General features: G+C 38.8%; 1 protein-coding gene across 1 annotated transcript in view; it reads left to right on the top strand.

The window, feature by feature from the left end:
• Positions 1-27,685, top strand: part of LOC128986700 (uncharacterized) — an 85,506-nt gene that overhangs the window by 51,857 nt on the left and 5,964 nt on the right. Inside the window, exons 4-5 of the mRNA XM_054407189.1 lie at positions 23,829-23,912; positions 24,740-24,875. Of these exons, the coding sequence (XP_054263164.1) occupies positions 23,829-23,912; positions 24,740-24,875 (220 nt within the window). The remainder of the gene's footprint in view (positions 1-23,828; positions 23,913-24,739; positions 24,876-27,685) is intronic.

Consider the following 27,685-nt stretch of genomic DNA (forward strand, 5'->3'; position numbering starts at 1 on the left):
AAAACAAACAAAGTCAAATTTACTAATTTACATACAGTAATTTGAAATGACGTACAGCCTGGTTTATATTAAATGTATCGAGGTCACTTTGGGGATTAACATAAATTTACTGTGTCAGCAATAAATTGTTTTAATAAAATGTCAACTGTGTACCAATTAACCCTTGAGAAAAATGCAGTATCATAAAAAAACTCCACAAATTCTATAGCTATAACATGACATGATAAAAACCTACTAAACCTAACCTACTAAAAATAACTTCTTTTGAAAATTGCATTTTTTAATTCTTGTAAATTGCAGAAAGCAGACGACTTGTGGTTTAGACAAAGCACAGAGGACAATAATAGTAGATTTGTTCCTTAAAATTCGAACAACACTAGTTCCTAGTTGCACGTTATTGGGCTTTGATCATATACGTGAATTGCAAAACGGCACACGGAAGATTATTCTCAGGTGCCGTTTGACGTCAATTAGGCCGCGCGTATGCTGAGACGCACGCGGCGCAACGCACGCAACGCAGCACAAGGCAGAAAACTGTGCCACCATGTTATCTTACGGCGCCGCGTAAGCTGAGACGCACGCGTGTATGTGCCTGACACATGCGTGGGCTGGTTGTCACAGTTTTCGACGCATGCGACACAACTTGGGTGCAAGCACGAAACACAATATAGATGAACCAATTCCTCAATTCCCTTGTCGGACTCGGAGTAGTAGGTACTTTCAGCCATCTTGACAACTCACCAGCTGTGCTCTCTGCATCTAAATGCGTGTTCTGCGTGGCATGTCTCAGTTTGTAGCACAGACACAGATTTTCAGACACACTAAAACACAACTCGTGTGAACGATGACGACAAACGAGCGTCGATTGAGTTCCAATGTGAATTATCTGTGGTGTATGAAGTAAACCATGCAGTATTGAAACGTCATAATAGGACCATCAGAACGGAGATTTATAATTTAAAAATATTGTTATTTCCATTTTTGAATCCACGTAACACATTGTACTTCTTCTTTAAATCCTCTTTAGAGCTGAAAATCCAAATCAAAGGTTCATAAACTAAACTTAATAAATACGGTGAAAATAAAAGAAAAAGTACTCCGGCCGCAGCAAACCTGTAAACTGAGCAAATTTACGTTTACTTTTGGATATTATCATATTATTCACTAAATCATATCCTTAAACAGGATGGATTTATTCCCTATTTAAATAACATAAGGTATAAATAGTACCTAGGTTTGCTGCTAGAGGGAAGGTAATAAAGTGGTTTTTTAGTAACATACTCATAGCTTAGTATAAAATAAAAAATATATATGCCAAGTTTGGGTTCATAAGCAATCAAAATACAACAGTCACTTATTCTCAATAATAAGATATGGAATTTAGAATTATTTTTAGTACCTGGGGACCGAGCCTTGCTCGGGGAAAATTATTAGTTTACTCTGAAAAGTATTGCAGATACATTAATCCACTCCCAATCTCCATACTGCTCACCTTCACTACTTACTTCACCACTCCCTACGTCGTGGACCTGTTTGCCCTCCTTCCCTATACCATTTTAGAATTGCAGATACATAAATGCCACAGACAGTTCCCACACTCTGCACTGCTAGCATTACTACTTCCTACACCATTTCCTACGTCATGGACCTGTTTTCCTCCCTTCTCGTAGCATTTTAGGATTGTAGATACCTTAATCTAATCGTCATTAACAGTTCCAACACTCCGGGCTGCTTGCCTTTACTACTTCCTTCACCTCTTCCTACGTCGCAGACCTGTTTCTCTCCCTTCCAATGGCATTTTAGGATTGCAGATACCCTAATCTAATCGTCATTAACAGTTCCAACACTCCGGGCTGCTTGCCTTTACTACTTCCTTCACCTCTTCCTACGTCGCAGACCTGTTATTCCCTCCATTCCCATAGCATTTTAGGATTGTAGATACCTTAATCTAATCGTCATAAACATTTCCCACACTCCGGACTGCTCACCTTTACTACTTCCTTCACCACTTCCTACGTCGCGGACCTGATTCCCTCCCTTCCCATAGCATTTTAGGATTGTAGATAACTTGATCTAATCGTTATTAACAGTTCCCACACTCCGGACTGCTCACCTTACTCCTTCCTTTACCTTACTACTTCCTTCACCACTTCCTACGTCGTGAACCTGTTTCCCTCCCTTCCCATAGCATTTAAGGATTGCAGATTCCTTAATCTAATCGTCATAAACAGTTTTCACACTCCAGACTGCTCGCCTTTACTACTTCCTTTACCACTTCCTACGTCGCGGACCTCTTTCCATCCCTTCCCATAGGATTTTAGGATTGCAGATTCCTTCATCTAATCGTCATAAACAGTTTCCACACTCCAGACTGCTCACCCTTACTACTTCCTTCACCACTCTTTATGTCGTAGACCTGTTTGCCCTCCTTCCTTATACTATTTTAGAATTGCAGATACATAAATGCCACAGACGGTTCCCACATTCTGCACTGCTAGCCTTACAACTTCCTTCCCCATTTCCTACGTCATGGACCTATTTTCCTCCCTTCCCATTACATTTTAGGATTGCAGATACCTTAATTTAATCGTCATAAACAGATCCCACACTCCAGACTGCTCGCCTTTACTACTTCCTTCACCACTTCCTATGTCGTGGACCTGTTTTTCTCCCTTTCCATAGCATTTAAGGATTGCAGATACCGTAATTTAATCGTCATAAACAGATCCCACACTTCACACTGCTACCCTTGACTATAGAATCGAGTAATCTTCAGTATAATCTTTGCTCAATAGTAACAACTGATGTTTTTCCTTTTGTACTGTATTTTGTTTTGCTAGTATACTGTGGATAGGCAAATTAAAAGTCTTTTGTTTACTTTTTCCTTGTTATTTAATTCAGCCAACATGGTTACCTAGCAACCCATAAGACTAATGTAAAAAAAATGTGATTTTCAGTTTCATTTTTCTACGTAATTAGATTTTTGTTGGCAGTTCTAACTGCAGTAAACTCGTTTTTAGGCCAGAAATAAACTATATACAACATTTGAAGAAAATCGTCGGAGCCGTTTTCGATATCTTGGTGCAAGCATACATACATACAAGCAAACTTTGCACGTATTAGAGTAGTACCTGGGGACCGAGCTTTGCTCGGGGAAAATCATTAGTTCACTCTGAAAGCACCTTAGTATTGGAGATGCATAAATCCATTCCCAAACTCCACACGGCTCGCCTTCACCACCATTTCCTACGTCATGGACCTGTTTCCCTCCATTCCCATTGCATTTAAAGATTGCAAATACCTTAATCTAATCGTCATAAACAGTTCCCACACTCCGGACTACTCGCCTTGACTACTTCCTTCACCACTTCCTACGTCGCGGACCTGTTTCCCTCCCTTTCCATAGCATTTTAGGATTGCAAATACTTTAATCTAATCATCATAAACAATTCCCACACTCCGGACTACTCGCCTTGACTACTTCCTTCACCACTTCCTACGTCGCGGACCTGTTTCCCTCCCTTCCCATTGCATTTTAGGATTGCAAATACCTTAATCTAATCGCCATAAACAGTTCTCACACTCCGGACAGCTCGCCTTGACTACTTCCTTCACCACTTCCTACGTCGCGGACCTGTTTCCCTCCCTTCCCATAACATTTTAGGATTGCCCATACCCTTATCTAATCGTCATAAACAGTTCCCACACCCAGGACAGCTCGCCTTGACTACTTCCTTCACCACTTCCTATGTCGCGGACCTGTTTTCCTTCCTTTCCATAGCATTTTAAGATTGCGGACACCTTAATCTAATCGTCATAAAAAGTTCCCACACTACGGATTACTCGCCTTGACTACTTCCTTCACCACTTCCTACGTCGCGGACCTGTTTTCCTTCCTTCCCATAGCATTTTAGGATTGCAGATACCCTAATCTTATCGTCATAAACATTCCCCACACTCCGGACTGATCGCCTTCACTACTTCCTTCATCACTTCCTACGTCACGGACCTGTTTCCCTCTATTCCCATAGCATTTTATGATTGCCTTTGTTACTTCCTTCACCACTTCCTACGTCGCGGATCTGTTTCCCTCCCTTCCCATAGCATTTTAGGATTGCCCATACCCTTATCTAATCGTCATAAACAGTTCCCACACTCCGGACAGCTCGCCTTGACTACTTCCTTCACCACTTCCTACGTCGCGGACCTGTTTCCCTCCCTTCCCATAGCATTTTAGGATTGCCCATATCCTTATCTAATCGTCATAAACAGTTCCCACATTCCGGACAGCTCGCCTTGACTACTTCCTTCACCACTTCCTACGTCGCGGACCTGTTTCCCTCCCTTCCCGTAGCATTTTAGGATTGCCCATACCCTTATCTAATCGTCATAAACAGTTCCCACACTCCGGACAGCTCGCCTTGACTACTTCCTTCACCACTTCCTATGTCGCGGACCTGTTTTTCTTCCTTTCCATAGCATTTTAAGATTGCGGACACCTTAATCTAATCGTCATAAACAGTTCCCACAATCCGGACTGCTCGCCTTCACTACTTCCTTCATCACTCCCTACGTCACGGACCTGTTTCCCTCTATTCCCATAGCATTTTTTGATTGCCTTTATTACTTCCTTCACCACTTCCTATGTCGCGGACCTGTTTCCTTCCCTTCCCATAGCATTTTAGGATTGCAGATACCTTAATCTAATCTAATCGTCATAAACAGATCCCAGACTTCGCACTGCTGCCCTTGACTACAATCATAGATAAAACCATAGACTATAAAACATACTCCCTACAATGTATCGAGTAATCTTCAGTATAATCATTGCTAAATATTATGCTAATTATTAAGTGATGTTTTCCTTTTGTACTGTATTTGTAATTTGCTAGTATACTGTGGGTAGTTGGCTTACTATGAACACATGCTACAACTTCAAGTCTTTTGTTTACTTTATCCTTGTTATTTAATTCATCCAACATGGTTACCTAGCAACCCATAAGACTAATGTTAAAAAAATGTGATTTTCAGTTTCATTTTTCTACGTAATTAGATTTTTGTTGGCAGTTCTAACTGCATGAAACTCGTTTTTAGGCCAAAAATAAACTATTTACAAGATTTGAAGAAAATCGTCGGAGCCGTTTTCGAGATCTTTCTGCAAGCAAGCAAGCAAGCAAGCAAGCATACAAGCAAACATTGCTCGTATTAGAGTATAGGATTATTTCTTTCTTGACTAGGAAAACACAATTCAAGATACCATAAGTTATTGGCTTTTTAAGCCCTACAAAATGGTTTGAAGATAAATTGGTAAATTATACGTTTTTAGGAGCAAAATCTAGAGAAAACCATATTGTTACCCCAAAAACCTTACTTCCATGTCCCGATCATGCTGGTTTGCGAAAACGTTCGAATACACGTAGGTTTACATTCTTATGAGACGCTCCCCTTTATTTCTTAAGATGTTTTTTTTATTTGAAAATATTACCGCATTTTCCCATATATGACCGACAACTTAAATATTTTTATGGAACAACCTGTAGACTATCTTATTATTGTTTTGGAAAGTAAATGCAATTTCAAAAAGTTTGTATACTTTCTGTTATTTTTTATAAAGCTACTCGTTTAGGAGTTACGGCTTCTTGGACTTAAAGAAGGTGGTTTGCTTTGTACATTCTGTATCCTGTAGCTCATAAACAAGTATATGTCTTAAATAGTGTATACTTTCTAAAAATATCATATAGTAAAAATATTGATTCCATTTATTTAAAAATGACTACCATTTGCCTAAAATGACAGCTAACTTTAAAATTGAAACACTCTATATTTTATGGTCTTTTTAGATGCTATCTTAAGTACCAAGGCGTATTTACTCTTTACATTTCATTTCAAAACGTACTCGTTTAGGAGGTAAAGGAGCAGAATTAACACCACATGCCACTTTTTCTTAGGTGCAACCACAGACAATAGACCACCATCAATTGTCTCTTCTGTAATGCAACAATTAAGCTGTAACTCCTAAACGAGTGGCTTTAGAAAAGAATTTAAGATAAATAGTATATTTCATTCCCAGAGCCTAAAGTGACTCTTTTTTTACGAGGTTGGAAAATCAGCGAGAGTTAAAAGGTCACTTTTTGTCCGTGTGATGAACTATATTTTTCGTCATATTGAATCATTAATTACAAAAACAGAGCTAGAAAACAAAATATATTGTATGTATAAAGCCTCTCAAAACGACCTACAGCTTGTTTTCAATTCTGCTAATGCAAATAAGCAGCTTTTTATGTCGAGAAATTGAGCAATCGACAACAATAGGCCTTACCAAAAAATCAATCGATAAATAATTTCGATCGATACGATTGCCACAATCGAAATTTACAACATTACAACTGTTTACAACAGCTGAAAATCAGTGGCGACTGCATGTGTTGAGTGTGCTGCGTCTCAGCATGCGATAGTCAAAAATTCGTGTGCTGCCATTGACTATAGTCAATGGTGCTGCGTGGCTTGCGCCGCAAAACGTGGCTTGCGTGCGTTGTGTCACGTGCGTCTCAGCATACGCCCGGCCTTAGAGGGAACACCATTAGCGCAACCGGCGCAACGATACGAATGTGAAGTGTGAACCATCGGCCTCGATGGTGTAGTGGATAGCGTGTCGGGTTGAAAATCCGGACGTACCGGGTTCGAATCCCGCTGGTAGCAATAACTTTATGACAATCTTTTTCATATCAGCAAGTTTGGTTGGTTTGGTTAGGTTATTACAGTTTAATTTTATAATGAAAAAATTATAAAATTGAATTTTAGGCATTTATAATTTTATTTTATAACCAAAACTGTTTTTTAGATTAGTAAACCTTCATTCGATTTTTCCATTATCAGCACGTTTGGTTAGTTTGGTTAGGTTATGACAGTTTTAATAATAGAAAAATTATAAAATTATCTGTTTCTTCAGACGCAGCAGTTGATGACGTCAGCATTTAGTGACGTCAAACGGCACCTGAGAAATCTTCCGTGTGCCCCACCACGTGAATTGTATGTAATACTAGCTGTTGTACCCGTGCTTTGCAGCGGGAACGGAACACGAAATAGAAACATTTTGATCTTTACATCTGTTGATAAAATAGTTACACATAAGCCTTTTAAAACAAAATTTAACCTTTATGGCCTTTATAGGATATAATAGATGTTGTCATAAATGTAAAAAAATAATAGTACTGCACCCTGTTGGTAAACCTTGTAACTTTTTAATGCTATTCAATATCATAGAACCAACTTGGATAGTTGAAACATCTGACAAAATTATTTTATTCCTTTTAAATATGATTGATTACTCATAAGGTTAACATGGGAAACTCCAGAGCCACTGGGGCGGAGCCCTAAAGGACTTTTGAGATAAGAATGCGTCTATATGTTGATAGAGAATGTGAGCTATCATCATACCAAATTTCAGCCCAATCCGACCAGTATTTTTCGCGTTTACTTGTCACAAACATACATCCATACATCCAAACTTTCTCATTTATAATATTACTAGCTGTACCCGCGGGCTTCGCCCCGTTTAACTTCATAAGTATTCGCATGGCTCATTCACGTCCTGGTTGAAGTTCGTTCGCTACGCTCACTCACCTTTAGGTTGGAGCTCGTTCGCTGCGCTCACTTGCCTTCAGGTTAGCTCGTTCGCTACGCTAACTCGCCTCCAGGTTGAAGTTCCTTCGCTACGCTCACTCACCTTTTGGTTGGAAAGTAGCTGTTGTCATAAATAAAAATAAACGGTATCAGCATTCTGACACATACTTTCTCCCATAAGTTTGTCAACAACCTTTATCATGTGTAAGTGGTGAGTGTAAATATACGCAAATGGGATTTGTACAATATTGTTCAGAATTTAAAGGACAATAAACATAAAAAAACACACTATTATCATATCAAACCAATAGGCCAATAGGTAGCATGTTCTATAGGACATGCTAAATCTTTATCAAAATCGTTCGAGCCATTTTTGGGAAATCCGATTTTTCTGTTATTTTATGGGAAAATGACATCATTTACAATAACTTTTGAACCGTAATTTTTACAGAAATGGGATTTGTACCATTTTGTTCAGAATATAAAGGACTATAACATACTAAATTTTTATCAAAATCGTTCGGGGCATTTTTGGGAAAATCATATTTTTCCGTTATTTTATGGGGGTTTATGGGAAAATCCTCATTAAAAATAAAAATTTCTAAAAAATTTCAAAAAACTATCAAAACTGTAAAGACTATAACATACTATGTTAAATCAAACCCGGATCTTTTTCTGAAAACCTATTTTTCGTTATTTTATGGGGTTTTTATGGGAAAATAACATATTTGACCATAACTTTTGAACCGTAATTTTTACAGAAATGGGATTTGTACCATTTTGTTCAGAATATAAAGGACTATAACATACTAAATTTTTATCAAAATCGTTCGGGGCATTTTTGGGAAAATCATATTTTTCCGTTATTTTATGGGGGTTTATGGGAAAATCCTCATTAAAAATAAAAATTTCTAAAAAAATTAAAAAAAACTATCAAAACTGTAAAGACTATAACATACTATGTTAAATCAAACCCGGATCTTTTTCTGAAAACCTATTTTTCGTTATTTTATGGGGTTTTTATGGGAAAATAACATATTTGACCATAACTTTTGAACCGTAATCTTTACAGATATGGGATTTGTACCATTTTATTCAGAATTTAAACGGCTACAACATACTAAATTTTTATCAAAATCGTTCGGGCCGTTTTTGAGAAAATCCCATTTTTCCGGTTTTTTATGAGTTTTTATGGGAAAATCCCCATTAAAAATCAAAATTTCAAAAAAATGAAAAAAACGCCTGGAGATACCATGGATTAGAACTTACATACCAAATTTAATCGAAATCGGACCACAGGTGTGGTCTCTAGCTCTGTACACATCCAGACACACAGACACACACACACACACACACACACAGACATCACTTCGAAAACCACTTTTTTGGGTCCAGGGGGACCCAAAACGAATATATCCACTCAAAACTCAAACTCGAAAATTTTGACGAAAACAATACTTTCTCCATATACTATGGTATAGGGGGAGAAAGTAAAAATAATAGTGCTGCACCCTGTTGGTAATACTTGTAACTTTTATGTTATTGAACATCATAGAACAGAACCAACTTGTTTAATTGTAACAGCTGTTAAGATTCATTAATTACTTTAAAATATGAAAAATCATAAGATTAACATGGGGAACTACAGAGCCACTGGGGCGGAGCCCGAAAGGGTTTTTGAGATAAGAATATGCTTTAATGTTAATCGTGAATGTGAGCTATCATCATGCCAAATTTCAGCCCAATCCGGCCAGTAGTTTATGCGTGATTGAGCAACACACACACACACACACAAACATACACACAAACTCACAGACTTTCAGATTTATAATATTAGTAAGATAGTAGGACTATGCAGTTGTCTGCTTGCAAAGTGTTGAGCGGAGCAGATTCGATCTATACAAAGTGTTTCAGAATTTGCGTCGGATATTTTTAGTTACTCACACAGCCGCCATTTTGGTTTTTCGCTTTTAAACTACAAAAAAATTATGAAATTTTTTAAAATTCATAAAACAAAATGGCGGCCATTTAAAATGTTGTTTCTTAAATAAATAAAAAAAAACGTTGAGTTAAAAAAAAACATTTAGAAGAATAACTTTTTTTAGGAAAATGTAATTGCAAATCGATTGACACCTTAATCTTAATATTAAATGAATATTAACTGAGATATGGCAGCTTTAGTAATACGTGACCGCTGGCGGTTAGACGTAGTGCATGCCGAGGCATGCGGACTAAGTGTCTGCCACAACAATGCAACAGTTATTGTTTATTCGTGGTTTATTCAATGTAGTCAGTTCCCAGTTCCTCTAACCTTTTACAGTAAAACGGTACACTTTAAAAGTGAATGTAAAAAGTTAAAAACTGACTACATTGAATAAACCATAACATCTTCAGACAACAATACAATCAGCTGATTACGTTGACTTTCACCACGGCTGATTAAAACGGTTTGGGTGTTTAGTGTGAATTTTAACACGTTCACTGCTAAAGGAAATAAAAAAAATCGAATCGTATTGCTAAAAAAATTTATTGTTGTATAACATTCCATTTTGTGTCCTTATTGAAATACAATATTATATAAAATGATCGGAAGTGAATATGACGTCAAAAAGTGACGCCATACTAATGGGTCAGTACTGACCCATCCGGAGCCAGAGTCAGAAAAAAATGGAAATGTCACTGAATACATTATATATGTCACTAAAAATATATGTTCTAAAGATATATGTAGCCATTATCATAAAATAATCAACATAAAATGGTATCTATATATTAATTTGAAACTGTTTTCTTTGTCACAGCTATTTTGAGAGAACGGCTGGGCGTAGAAACTCGGTAGAGGTGTCTAAAGAAAGGTCTTGGTCTGTAGATGAGCCATCAAAAGAGAAACATGGTGAATTTCCTTGGGGCTCTGCCCCCGTGGCCTTTAAATTCCCATCCCATGTTATTCTTATGGAGGAAAAAGGGGTTTTGTCAGAGCTAATTTGAGAGAACGGCTGGGCGTAGAAACTTGGTAGGGGTCTCTAAAGAAAGGTCTTGGTCTGTAGATGAGCCATCAAAAGAGGAAAGAGGTAAATTCCCTTGGGTCTCTGCCCCAGAAGCCTTTAAAGTTGCCTCTTCAGATTTGTTTACATTACGACCATATGCATAATTCTACACTACTTTTTAATGCAACAGCTGTTAATATTTAAATTATGATTTATTGAATTTGTCAAAATGAAGTACAGTATTTGCAATGGATTTTTCTGATATTAAAATTGATTTTCTTCTGCATCGTGTCATGTTTTGCAATATAATGTTTATTACCAAATCAGTGGAAAATCCTAATATCACAGTAACTTTTAAAATTATTTCTTATGGAGTTAACTTATATCTATTGTATGGGTTGGTTTCTGCCTTTTTTACCACTTCTTGGAGATTGTAAGTAGGTGATATTCTTTGGCATATTGCATCTGTAGACGAAACTTGGGTTGGTGTAATTATTTCAATGGAAAAGAGCGAGAAATCTTGGACAATTTGATATAGGCTAAAAATAAAACTGAATTAACACTGTGCTACATTTCTTGAGCAATAATTTAAATAACCGATTTGCAAACAATGGAAACATAGAAAAAGTCATAGAACACAACCAAGTAGAAGAAATAGAAATAATGTTTTTTTACACTAGAAACACTAAAAAAACAAGATCAACTTTTTGAAAAAAGATAAGATATTTACAAAAGATTTTGATTATATCTGTTGTGTAGATCGTGAGTATTTCCATAATCTTTGAGTCGCCTGTAATGCTTCGCAATTGCTCGAATTCGAGCAACAGGTACACTAGTATCAATTGATTGGAATTGATTATGACTTCATAATGTGACGTCATATACATAGGTCAGTGCTGACCCATCAAGAACCAGAGTAAAAAAAATTGTAATATTTGACAAAGATGAAAGATATAAAAGATTTAAACTGTTAATATTATTAAAATAAAATAGTTTAAAAGTTGATTGAAATTGAATATGACGTCATAAAGCACACAAAGGTAGCACAGCGAGGGGCGTTTACAGTAACGTGGGTCAGTACCGACCCAGCTGCCACAGCGGGAGCGAGCCGCGGGAACCAACTCAACGGTGAACAAAGCAAGTCACACACTACGCTAACGTGGTATAGGTCCACCTTCGACTGATGCTAGGCTCGCACTCTGCAGTGTGGGTTAGTACTGACCCGGCAGCATGAGCGATGCGATCGCCGTGGGTCAGTACTGACCCACCCGCAGCGAACGTGTTTTAAAGACAGTAATAAGGTGTGCAATTTTTAAGCAATCCTAATGATTGATAATTGATAAAAAAGACACTTTTGGGGTTATGTAGTATTTTATTATTGTTTGAAATAATCTAAAATTGTTTAAAAATAACTTGCAAAGCGGACAGAGACTGTTGCATTGTTGTGGCAGACATAGTCCGCATGCCTCGGCATGCACTACATCTAACCTCCAGCGGTCACTTATTACTAAAGCTGCCATATCTCAGTTAATATTAATCCAATCTTAAAGATTAAGTTGTAAATCGATTTGTAATTACATTTTCTAAAAAAAGTTATCTTTGTAAGTTTTTTGTAATTCAACGGTTTTTGAGTTATTTAAGAAACAAAATTTTAAATGGCCACCATTTTTTTTCATTAATTTTAAAAATATTCATAATTTTTTTGGAGCTTTGTCTAGTTGTCATAAATGTTTTTGCAAAGTTTCAGTTTTGTATTTCTTACAACTTTTTAGAAAACAATTGATAAGCGAAAAAACAAAATGGCGGCTATGTTAGTAACTAAGGACTTCCGGTCAATTTAATATGATTTTTGGATTTGTTTCTTGCCCAGGAACAATACCCTAAAATATCTGACACGAATTCTGAAACACCCTGTATAATGCGAGTTATTTCCTATTCAATATACTTTGACTATATTTTTTTTTTAAGGGAGAGGAGGGAAAATCAAATCAAATCAAATCGTTTATTTCCAAAATTTAAACAGATATAAATTAAAAAGAAATATATTTTTCCGCATAGGCATAAGCCCGTGTGCGGAAAAAGAGTTCTAAATCTGCTATCTGGTATATTGTGGATAAACAGAACACAGTACAGTAAACAGTTAATGCTTATACCCACACAGGTAGCCAGCCTGTAGTGTGAGACTCCTGAATCTATCACAGACTACTCACTAAAAAACCCCCTCTACTCTGTTGGACATAGACCTGGAATTGATTGTCACATTACTTCAAGTCAGGCCAACATGTGACCTAAGCCCTCAGGGCTCTCACGGTTTTTGGCATTTGGATACTTCATGACCTACACCGCATCCCGGTCAAGGTCGAGCTTCTTGGCGCGGAGAATACCCTGGATGTAATGTGACACAAAGGTCCAATTGTCCTCACCCTCCATCATCATCGGTAGTGGCAAAAGGTATGTTCCACGTCATCGGGAATGCCTGGGCAGTATATGCAATCGGGTGACACGGCTTTGCCCATCCTGAACAGGTACGACCGGAAAAAGCCGTGACCCGTCAGAAATTGGGTGAGGTAGAAGTCCACCTCTCCGCACCGCCGAACCCAAGGTTGGACTTGCTGTATCAGTCGCCTGGTCCAGCGTCCCCGAGTCTCCTGTTCCCAGCTCTCCTGCCACAGCTGGTAGGTGCGGGTGCGTTCCTCTATTCGTGCCTGGTCCTCCCCACGGCGCCGATAAATTGCTTTTCTCTCCGCCGCCAAAAGTTTGATGGGGATGACTCCAGCAACCACCAGGACGGCGGGTTCGGACACTGTTCGGTAGGCGGATGCAACTCTTAGTGCTGCCTGACGCTGCACTCGGGCGAGCCGCATCCTATATACCTCCTTTTATTGAGAGCGTCTGCCCACACCTCAGCACCGTACAAGAGTACGGACTGGACAGAAGACATTAACAGCCTTCTACGGCTGGACCGAGGCCCTCCGACATTGGCCATCAACCGGCTAAGAGAGGAGACCACCCTAGCGGCCTTGTCTACCGTACGGAAAATCTGATCCCGCCAGCTAAGCTTGCTGTCCACCATAATCCCAAGGTACTTGGCAGAACGAACGGTCTGGACTTCGACGGCCCCTACCCTCAACGGCACAATGGTGTCAATCCGTTTTTTTTTTTAATATCACGATCTCAGTTTTGCTCAAAGCAAGCGAGAGACCGTGGTCTGTCATCCATGCGTTTATAGTACGCATAACTCGGTTCAGCTTTAGCTGAGCCAGCTCAACGCTACGTGCAGCTATCAAAACTGCAACGTCGTCCGCGTACCCAACCAAAACAGTTTCCTCAGGCATTTCAGACCTCAGGAGGCTGTCATACGCGACATTCCAGAGGTCTGGGCCGAGTATGGAACCTTGGGCAGCACCAGAAGTGACACTCATCGTCCGTGGGCCCTCTGTAGTGTCATACATGAGGAATACTTTGACTGTATAGCAATATAATGCATAGTAATATATAGATAATAATATAATAATATAGACTACCTATATAGTAATATAAGTTCTATATAATATGCTTTGATCATATACGTAATCACGGCCACCTTAAACTGCAGTTCGGGAGCTTCTAGAGATAGATATAAATACCATTATCTGCTTCAAAACAAAACAGCTGTTACAACCCTACTTGCGACGTTGCCACTTCAAAAGCCGCAGCCTGGAGTTAAAGGTGGCCGTAATTGTAATACTATGCAGATGTCTGCTTGCAATGTTGAGCGGAGCAGACTCGATCTATATAATGCGAGAACCACGCCTCTCCTAAAATAAGGTCTCTTAAAGTTTACACTCGCTTAGCTGTTAGTTGTCGAGAGGTGAAAGGTTGAAAGAGACATAAGACTGCTTTAGGTGTGACTAAACGTGTAATAAAACAAATAAATTTAGAAAACAAAGAGGTTACTAGGGTGACAACACCAAATAAGAAATTTGAAACAAAAAAAAAACAAAGAGCAACAACAAAAAGAAAAAGTTACAACGTAAATTTATGAGAAAAGAAAAAAGAAAATTCAAAAGATCGAGTTAATAACAAATTATATGACTTGATTGTTTTACATCTTTATAAATTTAGTTATGTTTTTTTTTTACATACTGCTATGGTCCCTGATGCGAAGCACACACACAGTCCAACGCACTCCGATCTTCGTTTTAGCCCGCGGTAATCTCCTCGATTTTTCCTCTTAGGTCCTCCAACTCCAAGACTTGTCACCCCTCCATCTTCTTCATCAGACCTTCTCATTGGCTGATCACCGATAGGGTGTGTGGCTTATAGGTTAAAGTTGTTTCTCAGAAGTCAGCCCTACCGGTCATCGCCTAGCTCACGTCAGCTGGTTAAGGAATTTGAAAATCGATGCTCATGCTACTGTTCAACTCTGTTGACACCAAGGTCGACTAAAGTGTAATGTGAACAGAGTGTCTGTGTAGATGATCACCGTAGGTACAGGGTTAACTCACTTTCTTACAATGGATTAAAATGAATCCCTTTTTTATGGTATTCCATAACTAAAGATCGAGTGCACCGAATTGGATGATCCTTTTTTTTGTAGTGTGCCTTAGTGCCAGGAGAAGGGTTTTATGTAAGGAAATTTATAATCCATCCAATTGATTTTTTACTAATTTGATAAAAAAAAAAAATACCCCCGTCGCAGCAAACCTGCATCCTAAGCGAATTTCCATTTACCTGGCTTGATTTCTACTAAAATATTCCCTATAAATTTTCAGATTTATTTCCTATTTAAATAACATTAATTTTAGTGAGTAGTTAGGTTTGCTGCTACGGGGAAGATGTTGAGATGTGTTTTTTCAATTGAAATATTGATAGCTTAGTATGAAATAAACCAAATTGCCAAATTTGATTAAAATATATCCATAAACAAGCAAACTAGAACAGTTTATTTATTCTCCATAAGAATAACATGGGAATTTTAAATTTACAATTTTTTTAATTTTCTCCGTAGTCAATGAACATTCAAAAACACTTCAATATACTAAATTATTTGTTTTTTTAAGCTCTTCAAAATGGTCTAGAGAGAAATTTAGAAATTTTAAGTTTTTAGGGTCAAAAATGAGAAAAACCCATTTTTACCCCATAAAACCCCCCATAAACCCCTGATCCCATGGTCCGATTATGCTGGTTCGCGAACTCGTTCGAATAAATGTAAGTTTACACGTTTGTACCAAATTTCATCAAAATCGGATCAATTTTGCTCGAGTTATCGCGCTAACGGACACATATATATATATATATGAATTTGAACGGATGGTGTTTTTGGCCTCTGGGGACCTCAAAACGAAAAATTAAATCGGTCCCGGGTCTAGGTCTTACCATGAGACCTACGGTAATAGCTTATTCCCTATATGGGAAATTCGCTAAAATGAAAAACAATTAATACCGGAAACTATTACTGGGAATCATGGTTATCCACTTTATCGCCGATCCACTAAATGGCAATGGAAGATCAAACAGTGCCTTCATTCTCACCAAATCCTGGGGGGGGGGCAAACATCGGGGGTATCGAATTTTGCAGTTTTGAAACAAAAAAAGGGGTTTAAGCTCATTTTAATTGTCAAAAGCACTTGAATGAAAACAAAATTATGAGTAAAATTGATTTAAATTCAGGCAGAAAATTAATGAAACTGACAATTATTAACAACAGACGGAAACATAATAATATGTTGGTAAGTTAGTAATCTATCAATAGTTCCATGATGTATTTAAATTATGTTTGTTATTAGATTCATGACCAATTTCTCTTGTACAACATTTAGGGGCGGTTCACGAGCTCGGGACTATCGTAGTCCGAGCCCAGAATCCGGAAATAACCGGTATTTGGGCCGCGACTTAAAAAATCGGGTTCACGAGCTCGAGACTATATAAGCCGCGGACCAAACTGATAGGCGGCACACAATTAGTGCAGGGATAAAACCCGGTTTTAAAAGTTGGGTTCACGAGTCCAATTACAGATAGTCCCGGCTCTGATCATTAGTCCCGGTGGGTTCACGAGTCAAGTCCGAGCCCAAATGAGATGGTTCGGGCCCAAAAGAACAATGGTGTTTGGTCTCCAACTCAGACCTGGTAGGAGGCAGGTTTAACGTGACATGATGCCGGTTTTATCTAATTAGCTCCTTTATTTTTATTATTTGTTAAAAACTAATGTTTAAATATGGTTCCTCATTAAATTCCGAACAGTTTCATTACCCACAACACCATATTTAAAAAATATGTAAAAATGGTAAAAAGGCTCATAAAACATGAAAAAATCATCAAAAAACTTAAAACAACATATAAATTATGCACGTAACAAAGTAGTATCATAACAAAGATATTTTACTGATAAACCCCATGTTATTACAATTTTAACGACAAAATTATGCGTAGAATATAAATATAACTAATTAGCCACAGTTCCAACATAATTATCAGAAATAGTTTTTTGCCGTGGGTTACTAGTTTTTTTGCCATCAAGCAAACCGTCAGTCGTTGAGTACGGTTCGCGGTGATATCACTGTCTTGTGTTATACTCACTGGTCGCCGTGTGTATTGAATATGACCATGAAATATCTATACTGTATTATGTTAACAATTATGTACAATCACTCCACTTCCTCGCATAAGACCAACTCATTATCATGACTAAAACCCTTTTATGACTTGATGAATTTAAAAATAGATTACAATGTTCCAAAGATACAGTCAATGAGTCATTTGAGGCGTTCACTCCAAGGCACGGATTTCCCGACAGCAAAATCCATTACAGTATTCTAAATTGAAAAAAAATGTCAGTCGCACTAATATTTTTGGTTGATGGCACTTTTCATCGAGAAACTGGTGATTTATTGGATGTTATTAGTAAAGTTTGGATGGTAGCTATTTGTTTGGTAATGAAAGCAGAACAAATCAAACTTTCAGTTCGAAACTATGCCCAAAGAAAAAAAACTACGTTTTCCTACTAGTAAATATAATAAAATACTAGTAAATCCTTCCTACCTAGTAAATATAAACGCATTGTAATGAAACTGATTTCAAAAATCGCAACAACACAAAATGTAAATTAAAAACCATAGCTGTTAACATAAATAATATTACGAGCTAATTGCAAAATATTATTTTCAACATTTTACAGTTAGATTATTATAGAGTGGAAGAATAACGGAAAGAATATTCTTTGTTTACAGCCACGATTAAATCCAGCACACACATACGATTTTTATATCTACTAATCAGTACCTCTAAATACATTTTAGTTTCAATAACTGTACTATTTAAATAAGTTTAGTTAAAATTATCCTATCCAAAAATCACCATCCCTAATTATCGGGCATTTATGCAAAATAGGCATTCATCCTGTTATAAATAGGCCTACCCGGTTATTTTATGTCATAAATCTTAATTGAATTATAATAATGCACACAGAAAAATATATTTCACTAAAGACTTCCATTTTCTGATTTCATACAAACGTGGATTGTTGTGTTTATAAATCAATAAACTTAGATAGATTATCATAGGCGAGCATTGGGACAATGAAATACGGGAAAAATAATCGTTTTGGACGTTTTGGTTCAGCCTTTTTTTACGATCATCCTATTGTATGGAAGTGCGTATGTCAGCAGCAGTGGCTTCACATGGGTTTCCAGACTGTTACTGGTTGTTACCAACGTCTCAACAGAAATTCCCTGCGAATCCCTGTCATTAGGCTCCGCTACGGATCTGGTCTCTACCTACAATGGGCCCGGCTTTCACATCATTAGGCTCTGACTCGTGAACCCATTTTTTGGTTCACTATTACACACGCCACTCACACTTATTTCAATATCCACACCATAGACTTTCTTTGTATGAAAATAGTCCAAATTACATGGCAATCAAAATTTTTAACAGGCTATCAAAAACCATATGCAAAAATTCATCAAAAAATACCTTCAAAACCTTACATAAATTATTATTGGAAAAATCTTACTATAGCATTGAAGAATCTTTTCTGGATAATTTTGTAGGGTAAGTTGTGCCATGGTTCAAGAAAGAGTCCTTATTATTTTTATTTTATTTATTATTATTATTAGTATTTTTTTGTGCTGTAGTAGAATTATATACAGGACAAATCCTATATCCTGTCCTGATACAGACCAGACTGGTATTTCGTCATGTAGTTTGAGCTTAGTTTTAAGAATTGACAGATATTTTTTCTTTTTGTAAAGTATTACTATTAATTTTTAAAGTTTGAATAATTGTAATTAGTTATATCAAATATATCAGTGTAGTATTAGTTTTAAAAATATTGACAAAACTCCTATCTATGTACATTGTACTACAAAAGATGTTATGAGTTAATAAATAATTTGAATTTGAATTTTAAATTGGCCAAAGAGTGTACTTTACAATGGAGAATGTATAGTACAACAACCAAACAGGCTGCCATCGACACCACTGATCAGCTTCTTTGAAATTTGCCTGAATGATGAATTTGCTCGAACTTAGCTATACTCCAGAATGCCAAGATATTTTACCTGGAATCAATCGACAAAGAAATTTCAACTAGGTTAACAAGGAAAGCCAGTTCCAGGTTATCCACAAGTATTTTCCACTGATGCACTAGAACGTCTTTATACAGCCCATCCCAGCCAAGACGAGTGTTTTTATTTGAGTTTATTATTAGTCAATGTTCGTGGCCCAACATCATTCCAATATCTACGTACTGTTAATGGTATGTTGTGCGTCACATATAATAGAGAAGAACGTTTGGGATTGCTAGAGAATGACACTCATTGAGACATGCTCGAAAATGGAGTGATTTCGTCAAGTGCTAAACAAATACAGACATTGTTTTCTACAATTTTGTCTACATGCTTCCCATCAAACCCGATTGATTTATGGAACAATCAATTATAAGGATCATATGGCTGAAGATATATTGTATCAGATGCGACTTAGAACATCTAATGAAGTCTTGCAAATGAACGAAGAAATTCATAATGAAGCATTAATTTTGATTGAGGACATGTGCTTGATGATTGCCAAAAAAATATTAGTACAATTGAGAATGACAACACCCAATCCACGATGCCCCGTGCGGTACCGGGTTAGAATAGCACCGCAGCCTTCTCGGGCTTGTCGTAAGAGGCAACTATAAGGGTGACCGACAAACTCACTGGGAGTCCCTGGGAGTGCCCCTGTTGTGTTGCAGGGGTTGATGTGTGCTCTGCACTGCCGATGGGTATTCTTAGTGGGTCGTGAGAAGCCAGCCACTTCGGTCCTTGGTCAGGGAGTGCGGCATGGATGAAGAGGTCGGGCTCCGCATTGCGACGGGCGACCCCCGGTTTTTGTCCCCGAGGATATACCCGTTCCTGACTGATTCCGGGCCGCTCCTTGCCGCACGATGCGCTGGAATAAACACGATGGCTTTAAATAAAACCCCTCAAAACCATTTTTGATCAAGAGCTCAAATGAGCCAGAAAAGACGTTGGAAGTGGAGCGGAACGCTTTTGTCCGTAGCTCCAAAGTTCAGCGGTCGCCACCACCGAAAAACGTGAGGACATCTCCCCCACCTGCCACCTTCAAATGCACTAAGGAGTTCCCCCATTTAGGAGCTCCTTCGTCAAGTGGAGCTGGGAACGGTGCGGAAAACGTCGGAGATGCAGGTGTCGAGCTGGCGTTGCCAGCAACTACCCTGGCGATCAGTTCTGCTGTAGGGATGCCTGAGGAGCCATTCGCAGCACCGTTGAGGTCGGAAGGCTCTGAGATGGTGCTTCTGCGTCAGGAATATCTTGACGCAGAGAGTGACATTGGAACCCGGCTCCAAGACATGGAAGCTACGATCAATGCTATGCTGGACACCTTCCAGACCCAGAGAGCCATAAATAAAGTGGTCAAAAACGGCATGGCCAAACTGGAGGATGACCTTGGCTTCGTTTTTGCCTGCCGGGTGGTGAGCAAGGCAGCCATGGAGAAGATTGCCGAGAAGGTTGTGTCTCTGTCTGACGAAAGAACACTGCCTTCTAAGAAACGTAAAAGGCCTTCCACATCGGACAGTCCTCAAAAAAGAGAAGAAGGCATCCAGACCAAAAGGACCACGGTAAAGGCCAAAGCGGCTCAGACGGACCTATTGTCTGCTGTGCCCAGATCCTTTTCGGACATAGCTGCAGCTCCTGTAAAGAACCAACAGCCACAGCTACCTACGATCCCCCTTCAGGGAAGTTCCCGAAAGGGGTCAGTTGTAGAGACACCTGGGGCTGCGTGGGAAAAACGCCGTTCCCGAAAGGAGAAGAGGCAATCGAGGCAGAGGTCGCCTCTATAAAGAATGTGGCAGTGAAGGCACAGCCGACCGGCGTGGCCCAAACTGGGCCCGGCTCGGTCTCTGCTCCAAAAAAGTCCCGGCCAAAAAAGCCCAGGACAGAGGCAATCCTGGTCAAGCCCTCAGGGGGGAGATCTTTTGCCGAGGTCTTGGGTGCAATTAAGGCCAAGGCTAAGCCAGAGCAGACCGATACGGTTGTACAGTCGTATAGACGAACCCGGGATGGGGACGTTCTCCTTGAACTGGGTAAGTCGAAAGACAAAGCAGCCTTTACTGCCGAACTCAAGGCAGCTGTTGAAGGCCAGGGCTCCGTCCATGCTCTTGAACCAAAGACATCAGTCAAAGTTCGAGACATTGATTGTATGTCGACGGAGGTTGATGTTGTTGAGGCCCTGAAGAAAGCTGTCCCCGAGCTTGGCGGGCAAACGGCTTTTCTTAAGGTGTGGCTCACAAAACCGAATAGGAGTCAGCAGCGGATGGCGGTCGCCGAAATGGCAGACGCACATGCCACTAAGCTGCTGGAACTCCAGCATCTGAGAGTCGGCTGGGTCAACTGCAGGCTCAGACGGAGAGTGGAAGTGAAGAGGTGTTTTAAATGCCTCTGTTTCGGCCATTCCTCCCGAAACTGCAAGGGACCCGACCGAAGCAAGAACTGCCTTCGGTGCGGGGAGGTCGGTCACGTCCGTAAGGACTGCCAAGTCGAGTCCTGTTTCCTTTGCAAAGAAAATGGGCTCGCTGACAAACACTTGAAGCATATAGCTGGGTCTGGACAGTGTAGTGTATTCAAATCTGCACTACAGCAAGCGAAAGCACTTTCACGAAGATAAGAATCCTTCAGTGCAATCTTGAGCGATCCAGGTCGGCTGACCCACTTCTATGTCAGCTTGCCCTAGAACACGATGTCGACGCGCTCTTAGTCAGCGAACAGTACCAGTACCGTGATAGGGACCCATCTTTTTGGTTCCCTGATAGTCTTGGTACTGCTGCATTCTGGGCGCGTAATGCAGCGAAAGTGCAAGTACGGGGTCACCCGAAGGGCCGAGGTTTCATTTGGGTTCGGTGCCGGGGTGTCACTTACTTTAGTGTCTACCTCACTCCCAACGAGGCCATCCGTGAATTTCGTGAGAAGATAGACCGCCTGGAAGACAGCGTGTGCAATACCACAGGACATGTTGTCGTGGGTGGGGATTTTAATGCTAGGGCTGTCGAGTGGGGAATGACCCTCACCAATTCCCGGGGCAAGTACATTCTGGACTTTGCTGCCAGAGCCGGACTTGTTGTCGTCAACGAGGGAAACACGCCAACTTTCCGACGCCCTGGGATGCGGGGAACAATCCCAGACATAACCCTTGCATCTGAGTCCCTTTTGCCAAGGATCAGAGCCTGGAGAGTCCTGGAGGATTACACGGGCAGTGACCACCAGTACATTATTTTTGATGACCTGGATGGTCATCAGAGACAAGTAGCCGCGTTTCGTCAAGTGCCCGTTCGATGGAATATTAAAAAATTGGACGTGGCAAAATTCAATGAAGCCATCTTACGAGGAACACCGGTGGTTCCCCCCGTAACTAGCGTGGCTCACGCAGAGGCGTTAGTTACAAACATGATGGGACTGATACTTAGATCCCGGTGCAATAAGCAACCTGTGTACTGGTTGTCTGCCGAGATTGCGGACCAGAAGACTTGCTACCAGGGCCAGAGAACCTGTAGACAGACGTCGTAAGTCGGATGCTTACAGAGTGGCTAGGAGGTCTCTTTGTCGAGCCATCAACCGGGTAAACATTAACATGCAAGTAGAATTGCAGAACAACTAATCTGGAGAAGTTTTTTCCAAACAATTGCTCGTAATTGAAAATAGTGAAATATCTGTTAACCATCCCCTGGATACATTACATTCCCTGCCAATTTTACAAATTCAACAAACAAACTAATTGAGGTGGTGTTCCCAAACATGGCTCAAAATTGATGTATAGATAAGATTTGATAAGTTTTGTTTTAATAAGATACCGGTAGTTATTGAAAAATAACCCCGCCGCAGCAAGCCTGCAGACTAAGCAAATTTCCATTTACCTGGCTGGATTTCTACCAAAACATTTCATAAAAATTGTCACATTTATTTCCTATCTAAATAACATTAATTTTAGTGAGTACAAAGGTTTGCTGCTACATGTAAGATATAGAGGTGTGTTTTTTTTATTGCAATGTTGATAGCTTAGTATGAAATAAACAAAAATTGGTTAATATATATTCATAAACAAGTAAACTACAAGAGTTTATTTATTTTCCATAAGAATAACATGGGAATTTTAAATTTATAATTTTTTTAATTATCCCCGTAACCAATATATATTATATATTAAAATATATATTAATATTTCTAATTTCTACATTGTCTTGTAATGGGAAAATATGGTAACTATTCAAAGTATCTGGTAAGTCAAGAAATTAGAGCTGTTGTATTGTAAATCCTTTGTTACTGTACCATAGACAACTTGTAAAGAAAAAGATACTAATTGTAAAACCTATTTGGTTTTACGTCTAGTTCTGTGGTGCTTGATTTGTAGAACATAAAAAGCTAGAAACCTCTCTTTTCCTCTCTCTGCACCCTATATGCAAAATATGGGAGATGCTTTTTCATACATACACCACGACCACATATTTTGAATACTGAAAAATTGAATCGAATACTTTATTAAACTCAATTTTGGTAATAAGAGCAACTGAAATCAGTAAATAATAGTATAGCATACAGTAGTTGGTTTTTGCTTTGCAAATTTGTTCAATTGTATTTAACTTTCTTGAGACAGAGGCCATGGAAGACAATTCCATTGTGCTCACAATAAAATTAAGACCTGATGGATTAATGTTCTTTAATTGGCTTTAATGAATTTCAGTTTAAATGTTGCGGGATTGAAGGAAAGGAAGATTGGAAATATGCCCCGTCTTCATGCTGCAATGCTACATCACAACAAGGGAAGGTAATTTTATAATCTTGATTGTTGTAAACGTGGCACAATATTGTGTTTACAAAATACTAGTTGTTCTGCTCGTGCCTCTGCACGGGAACAGAACGCAGAAAAGATAGTGGCGATTCTTCGCTGCTTTGTCCAATAAAAACTGCTGATTGAGTAAGCGCTTGTTCTTGATGTAAATTAATATGATCAATGTCCAAGTCACAAGGAAAAATACTCTACAGTTGTGTTTTTCCCAGTTAAAACACATAGGGCTCTGAGCAAACTCAATAGTTCTTGTGTCCCTTAATTATATAAACAACATTTGTTTGCAACATCAATTGCTGTGTTTTAAATATATATAAAACTGTACTAAGGCCTACCATACACGTTCCGGTTTTCCTTCAGCCCCGGACTGTACAGTCCTGGACTGAAGGAAAAACTGAACGTGTGTGTCGATTCCTTCAGGCAGATCGTTGGCCGGACGGCCGGATGGGAAACACATCCGGCCAGGCCTCAAGGCCGCCGGCCTTGACACCGAATTGAACGTGTATGGCAAATCCCGCAGTCCAAGACAGTGCTGCTTCCCCCCACCCACCACATTTTCAGCATTATCGCATGTGCATGTGACTTTTTTACTTCAATAAGCAAAGTATACTTATAAGTATACCACAAAAGGTACACGAGGGAAGCAGCTTATAAAGAGTTATTAGATTTATGAACAAATCTGACACAAAAGGAACAAAGGACACTGTGGTGAAAAAATAAACAACTTACGGAGTGCATTTAGAAAAGAGTTAAAAAAGTAAAACCTTCACAAAAGTGGTACTTCAGTGAGCTTAACTTCCTATTAGACCAAGAGGAGGCAAGGCGACTCCTGCCAAACTGTGCAGTTCCGGACTGAGCGTGTGTGGGGAGGTCACGACTCCGGCCAAACTGTGCAGTTCCGGCCTCAAGGCTCGGCCTTCAGTCCGGGATGGAACGTGTATGGTAGGCCTAATAAGTAAACAATTTGAACAGAATTCAAAGGTTTGATTACTATCCTATAAAGAAAAACGTACTGTAATTTCTCTTGATGCAATTTAGACATTATGGTAGAATCAAAAGGTTAACTCAAGGAAAAGTAAATAAACAAACTAAAACAAAAATCAATCTAACAGCTGATGCATCTCCAATATCTTAAATGTAATTTGATACAGACTTTTAATTGAGACTAGTGGTCGTCCAGTGGTCGAAAATTTGACCCAAAGATCAAAACATCCAATGTTCTTGTATTGACTTTAGGATACTGAATTAGACATCCCATCTATATGGACCAGCTGTTGCAATTTTTTTTTAACATAGTTTTGTAAGCAGTCACCGAATGCATGTCTTAAATTCTAGGCCTATTTTCTACCTTATTTTTTGTTGCGGACAAAGTTGATGGGTCATAACAGTTGCTATTGCTCATAATAAGTCATTCCATAAGTTTGACTTCGTAAGAAACATTGTGTATTCGACAGAAATAAGTCATTTAGATCAGCACAATCTGTTGGTGGCTCACATCAACTACGATGAATTTAATAAAAAAAAAAACTGGTGACAACTTTAACATGGGAATGGAATGTAAAGATACAGGCTAGCCTGTACCTTTAAAAAGCTTCTCTATTTTCACCCCACGCTGTAAGTAAAATATGTGATCGTAATTTCTTCCATTTGTTTTGATTTTATGTTTATATTTTGTTGTTATTTCGTCGCCAACATGGCAACGCATAAAGCCCATGTTAATTTTTTTGAATTTCAAATCCATTTTTGTGCTTATATTTGAGCCTATTTTAATTTTTAAGGGATTCTGCACTTCTACAGGAAAATATCTTTCTAACGGTATGCGTGGATTTTCCCTGCGATGCACACGAGCTGAGAAAAAAGGTTTTAAAGAAACATGCTTGCCTATTAATGTATAGATAGATTCCTACTCTTAGGCAAGGCCCCACTAGAAAAACAGGCCTTGCTGCAGCACAGACAGCGCAACACTACGTCACTACGGATAGTTGTACTAAACTCTTACCATTAAAATCTTACAAAGAGCCAGCTATGACTTATTTGCCTAAAACATATAGGAATGACAATGGCAATGAATTTATCAATGGAATCTATCCACTAGTGTGACGTCATGGATCCTGCAGCATGGCCTGTTTTTCTAGTGAGGCCTTGCCTTAGGAGAGAGTTTATAAAAAAACTGATATTTTTGGGGCAGTTTCACATCAAGACCTTTCATTCAATTATGCGGTTGATAGGTGTGCGTCTTATGGTTTTCTCAAAAGTTGAAACCCATCCTAGCTTTATATAATATAGATAGATGTTAGGTTTATAATTATTTAGATTGAAACTTCTGCAACATCCTAATACGCAAAAATATTAATTTTATTTCAGAAATTAGGCTTAGCTATTAGCGAATTTCCCTATAGGGAAGTAGCTATTACCGTCGGTCTCATGGTAAGACCTAAGCCTGGGACCGATTTCCTTTTTCATTTTGATGTTCCCAGAGGCCAAAAACACCATTCGTTCAAATTTTTCTATATCTATATATAGAGAGAGATATATATATATATATGTGTCCATCCGCACGATAACTTGAGTAATTTTTGTCCGATTTTGATAAAATTTGGTTTGAAGGTGTAAGGCGGGATAAACTTGAATGAGTTCGCGAACCAGCATGATTGGACTATGGGAACGTGGGTTTATGGGGGGTTTTATGGGGTAAAAATAGGTCTTTCCCATGTTTGACCCTAAAAACACAAAATTTCACAATTTCTTTTTAAACCATTTTGTAGAGCTTAAAAAACAAATAATTTAGTACAGTATATTGAAGCGTTACTATGCGCCTAATTGTAACGGAGAAAATTCAAAAAAATTGTAATTTTAAAATTCCCATGTTATTTTTATGGAGAATAAGTCAACTGTTGTAGTTTGCTTATTTATGAACATTTTTTTATCGATTTTGGAAAACACTTTTATTTCTTACTAAACTATTATCATTTTATAAAAAAAATCTTTTTTACCCTTCCTGTTGCAGCAAACCTAAGTACTCGTTAAACTAATTCTATTTAAATAGGAAATAAATGTGCTATTTTTATGGAGGCGTTTTAGTGTAAATCCAATCAGGTTAATGGAAATTCGCTTAGTCTGCAGGTTTGCTGCGGCGGGGGTATTTTTTTAAATTAATGATCTTTTGTAATTGTGTAGAGTTGTAAGTTAAGCCATATTACACTTTTGAAGAAACTCCCTTGGAGGATCAAAATATCAAATTAATTTGGGTAGTGAACGTTTTTAGACTGCCTGGACTCTTTTCTTGGATAGTTGTGTACCTTTTCTTCCTTCCTTTATTACTCCTATTACCTGGGGACCGAGCTTTGCTCAGGGATAATCATTAGTTTACTCTGAAAGCAGTCTTAGTATTGCAGATACCTGAATCCATTCCCTACACTCCGCACTGCTAGCCTTTACTAATTCTTTCACCATTTCCTGTGTCGTGGACATGTTTCCCTCTCTTTCCATAGCATTTCAGTGTGGTATTGCAGATAGGCTTACATAATTCTAACTGCTACAAACTGTTTCCACTTCCCACACTCCACACTGCTCGCCTTTTCTACTTCCTTCACCCCTTCCTAAGTCGCGGACCTGTTTCCCTCCCATCCCATAGTATTTTAGGATTTCAGATACCTTAATATAATCGTCATGAACAGTTCCCACACTCCGGATAGCTCACCTTAACTACTTCCTTCACAACTTCCTACGTCTTGGACCTGTTTTGCTCCCCT

This window comes from Macrosteles quadrilineatus, unplaced genomic scaffold (assembly GCF_028750875.1).
Source record: "Macrosteles quadrilineatus isolate MER2022 unplaced genomic scaffold, UCM_ALF_1.0 Scaffold_2__2_contigs__length_208266976, whole genome shotgun sequence".
Classification (NCBI taxonomy): Eukaryota; Metazoa; Arthropoda; class Insecta; order Hemiptera; family Cicadellidae; genus Macrosteles; species Macrosteles quadrilineatus.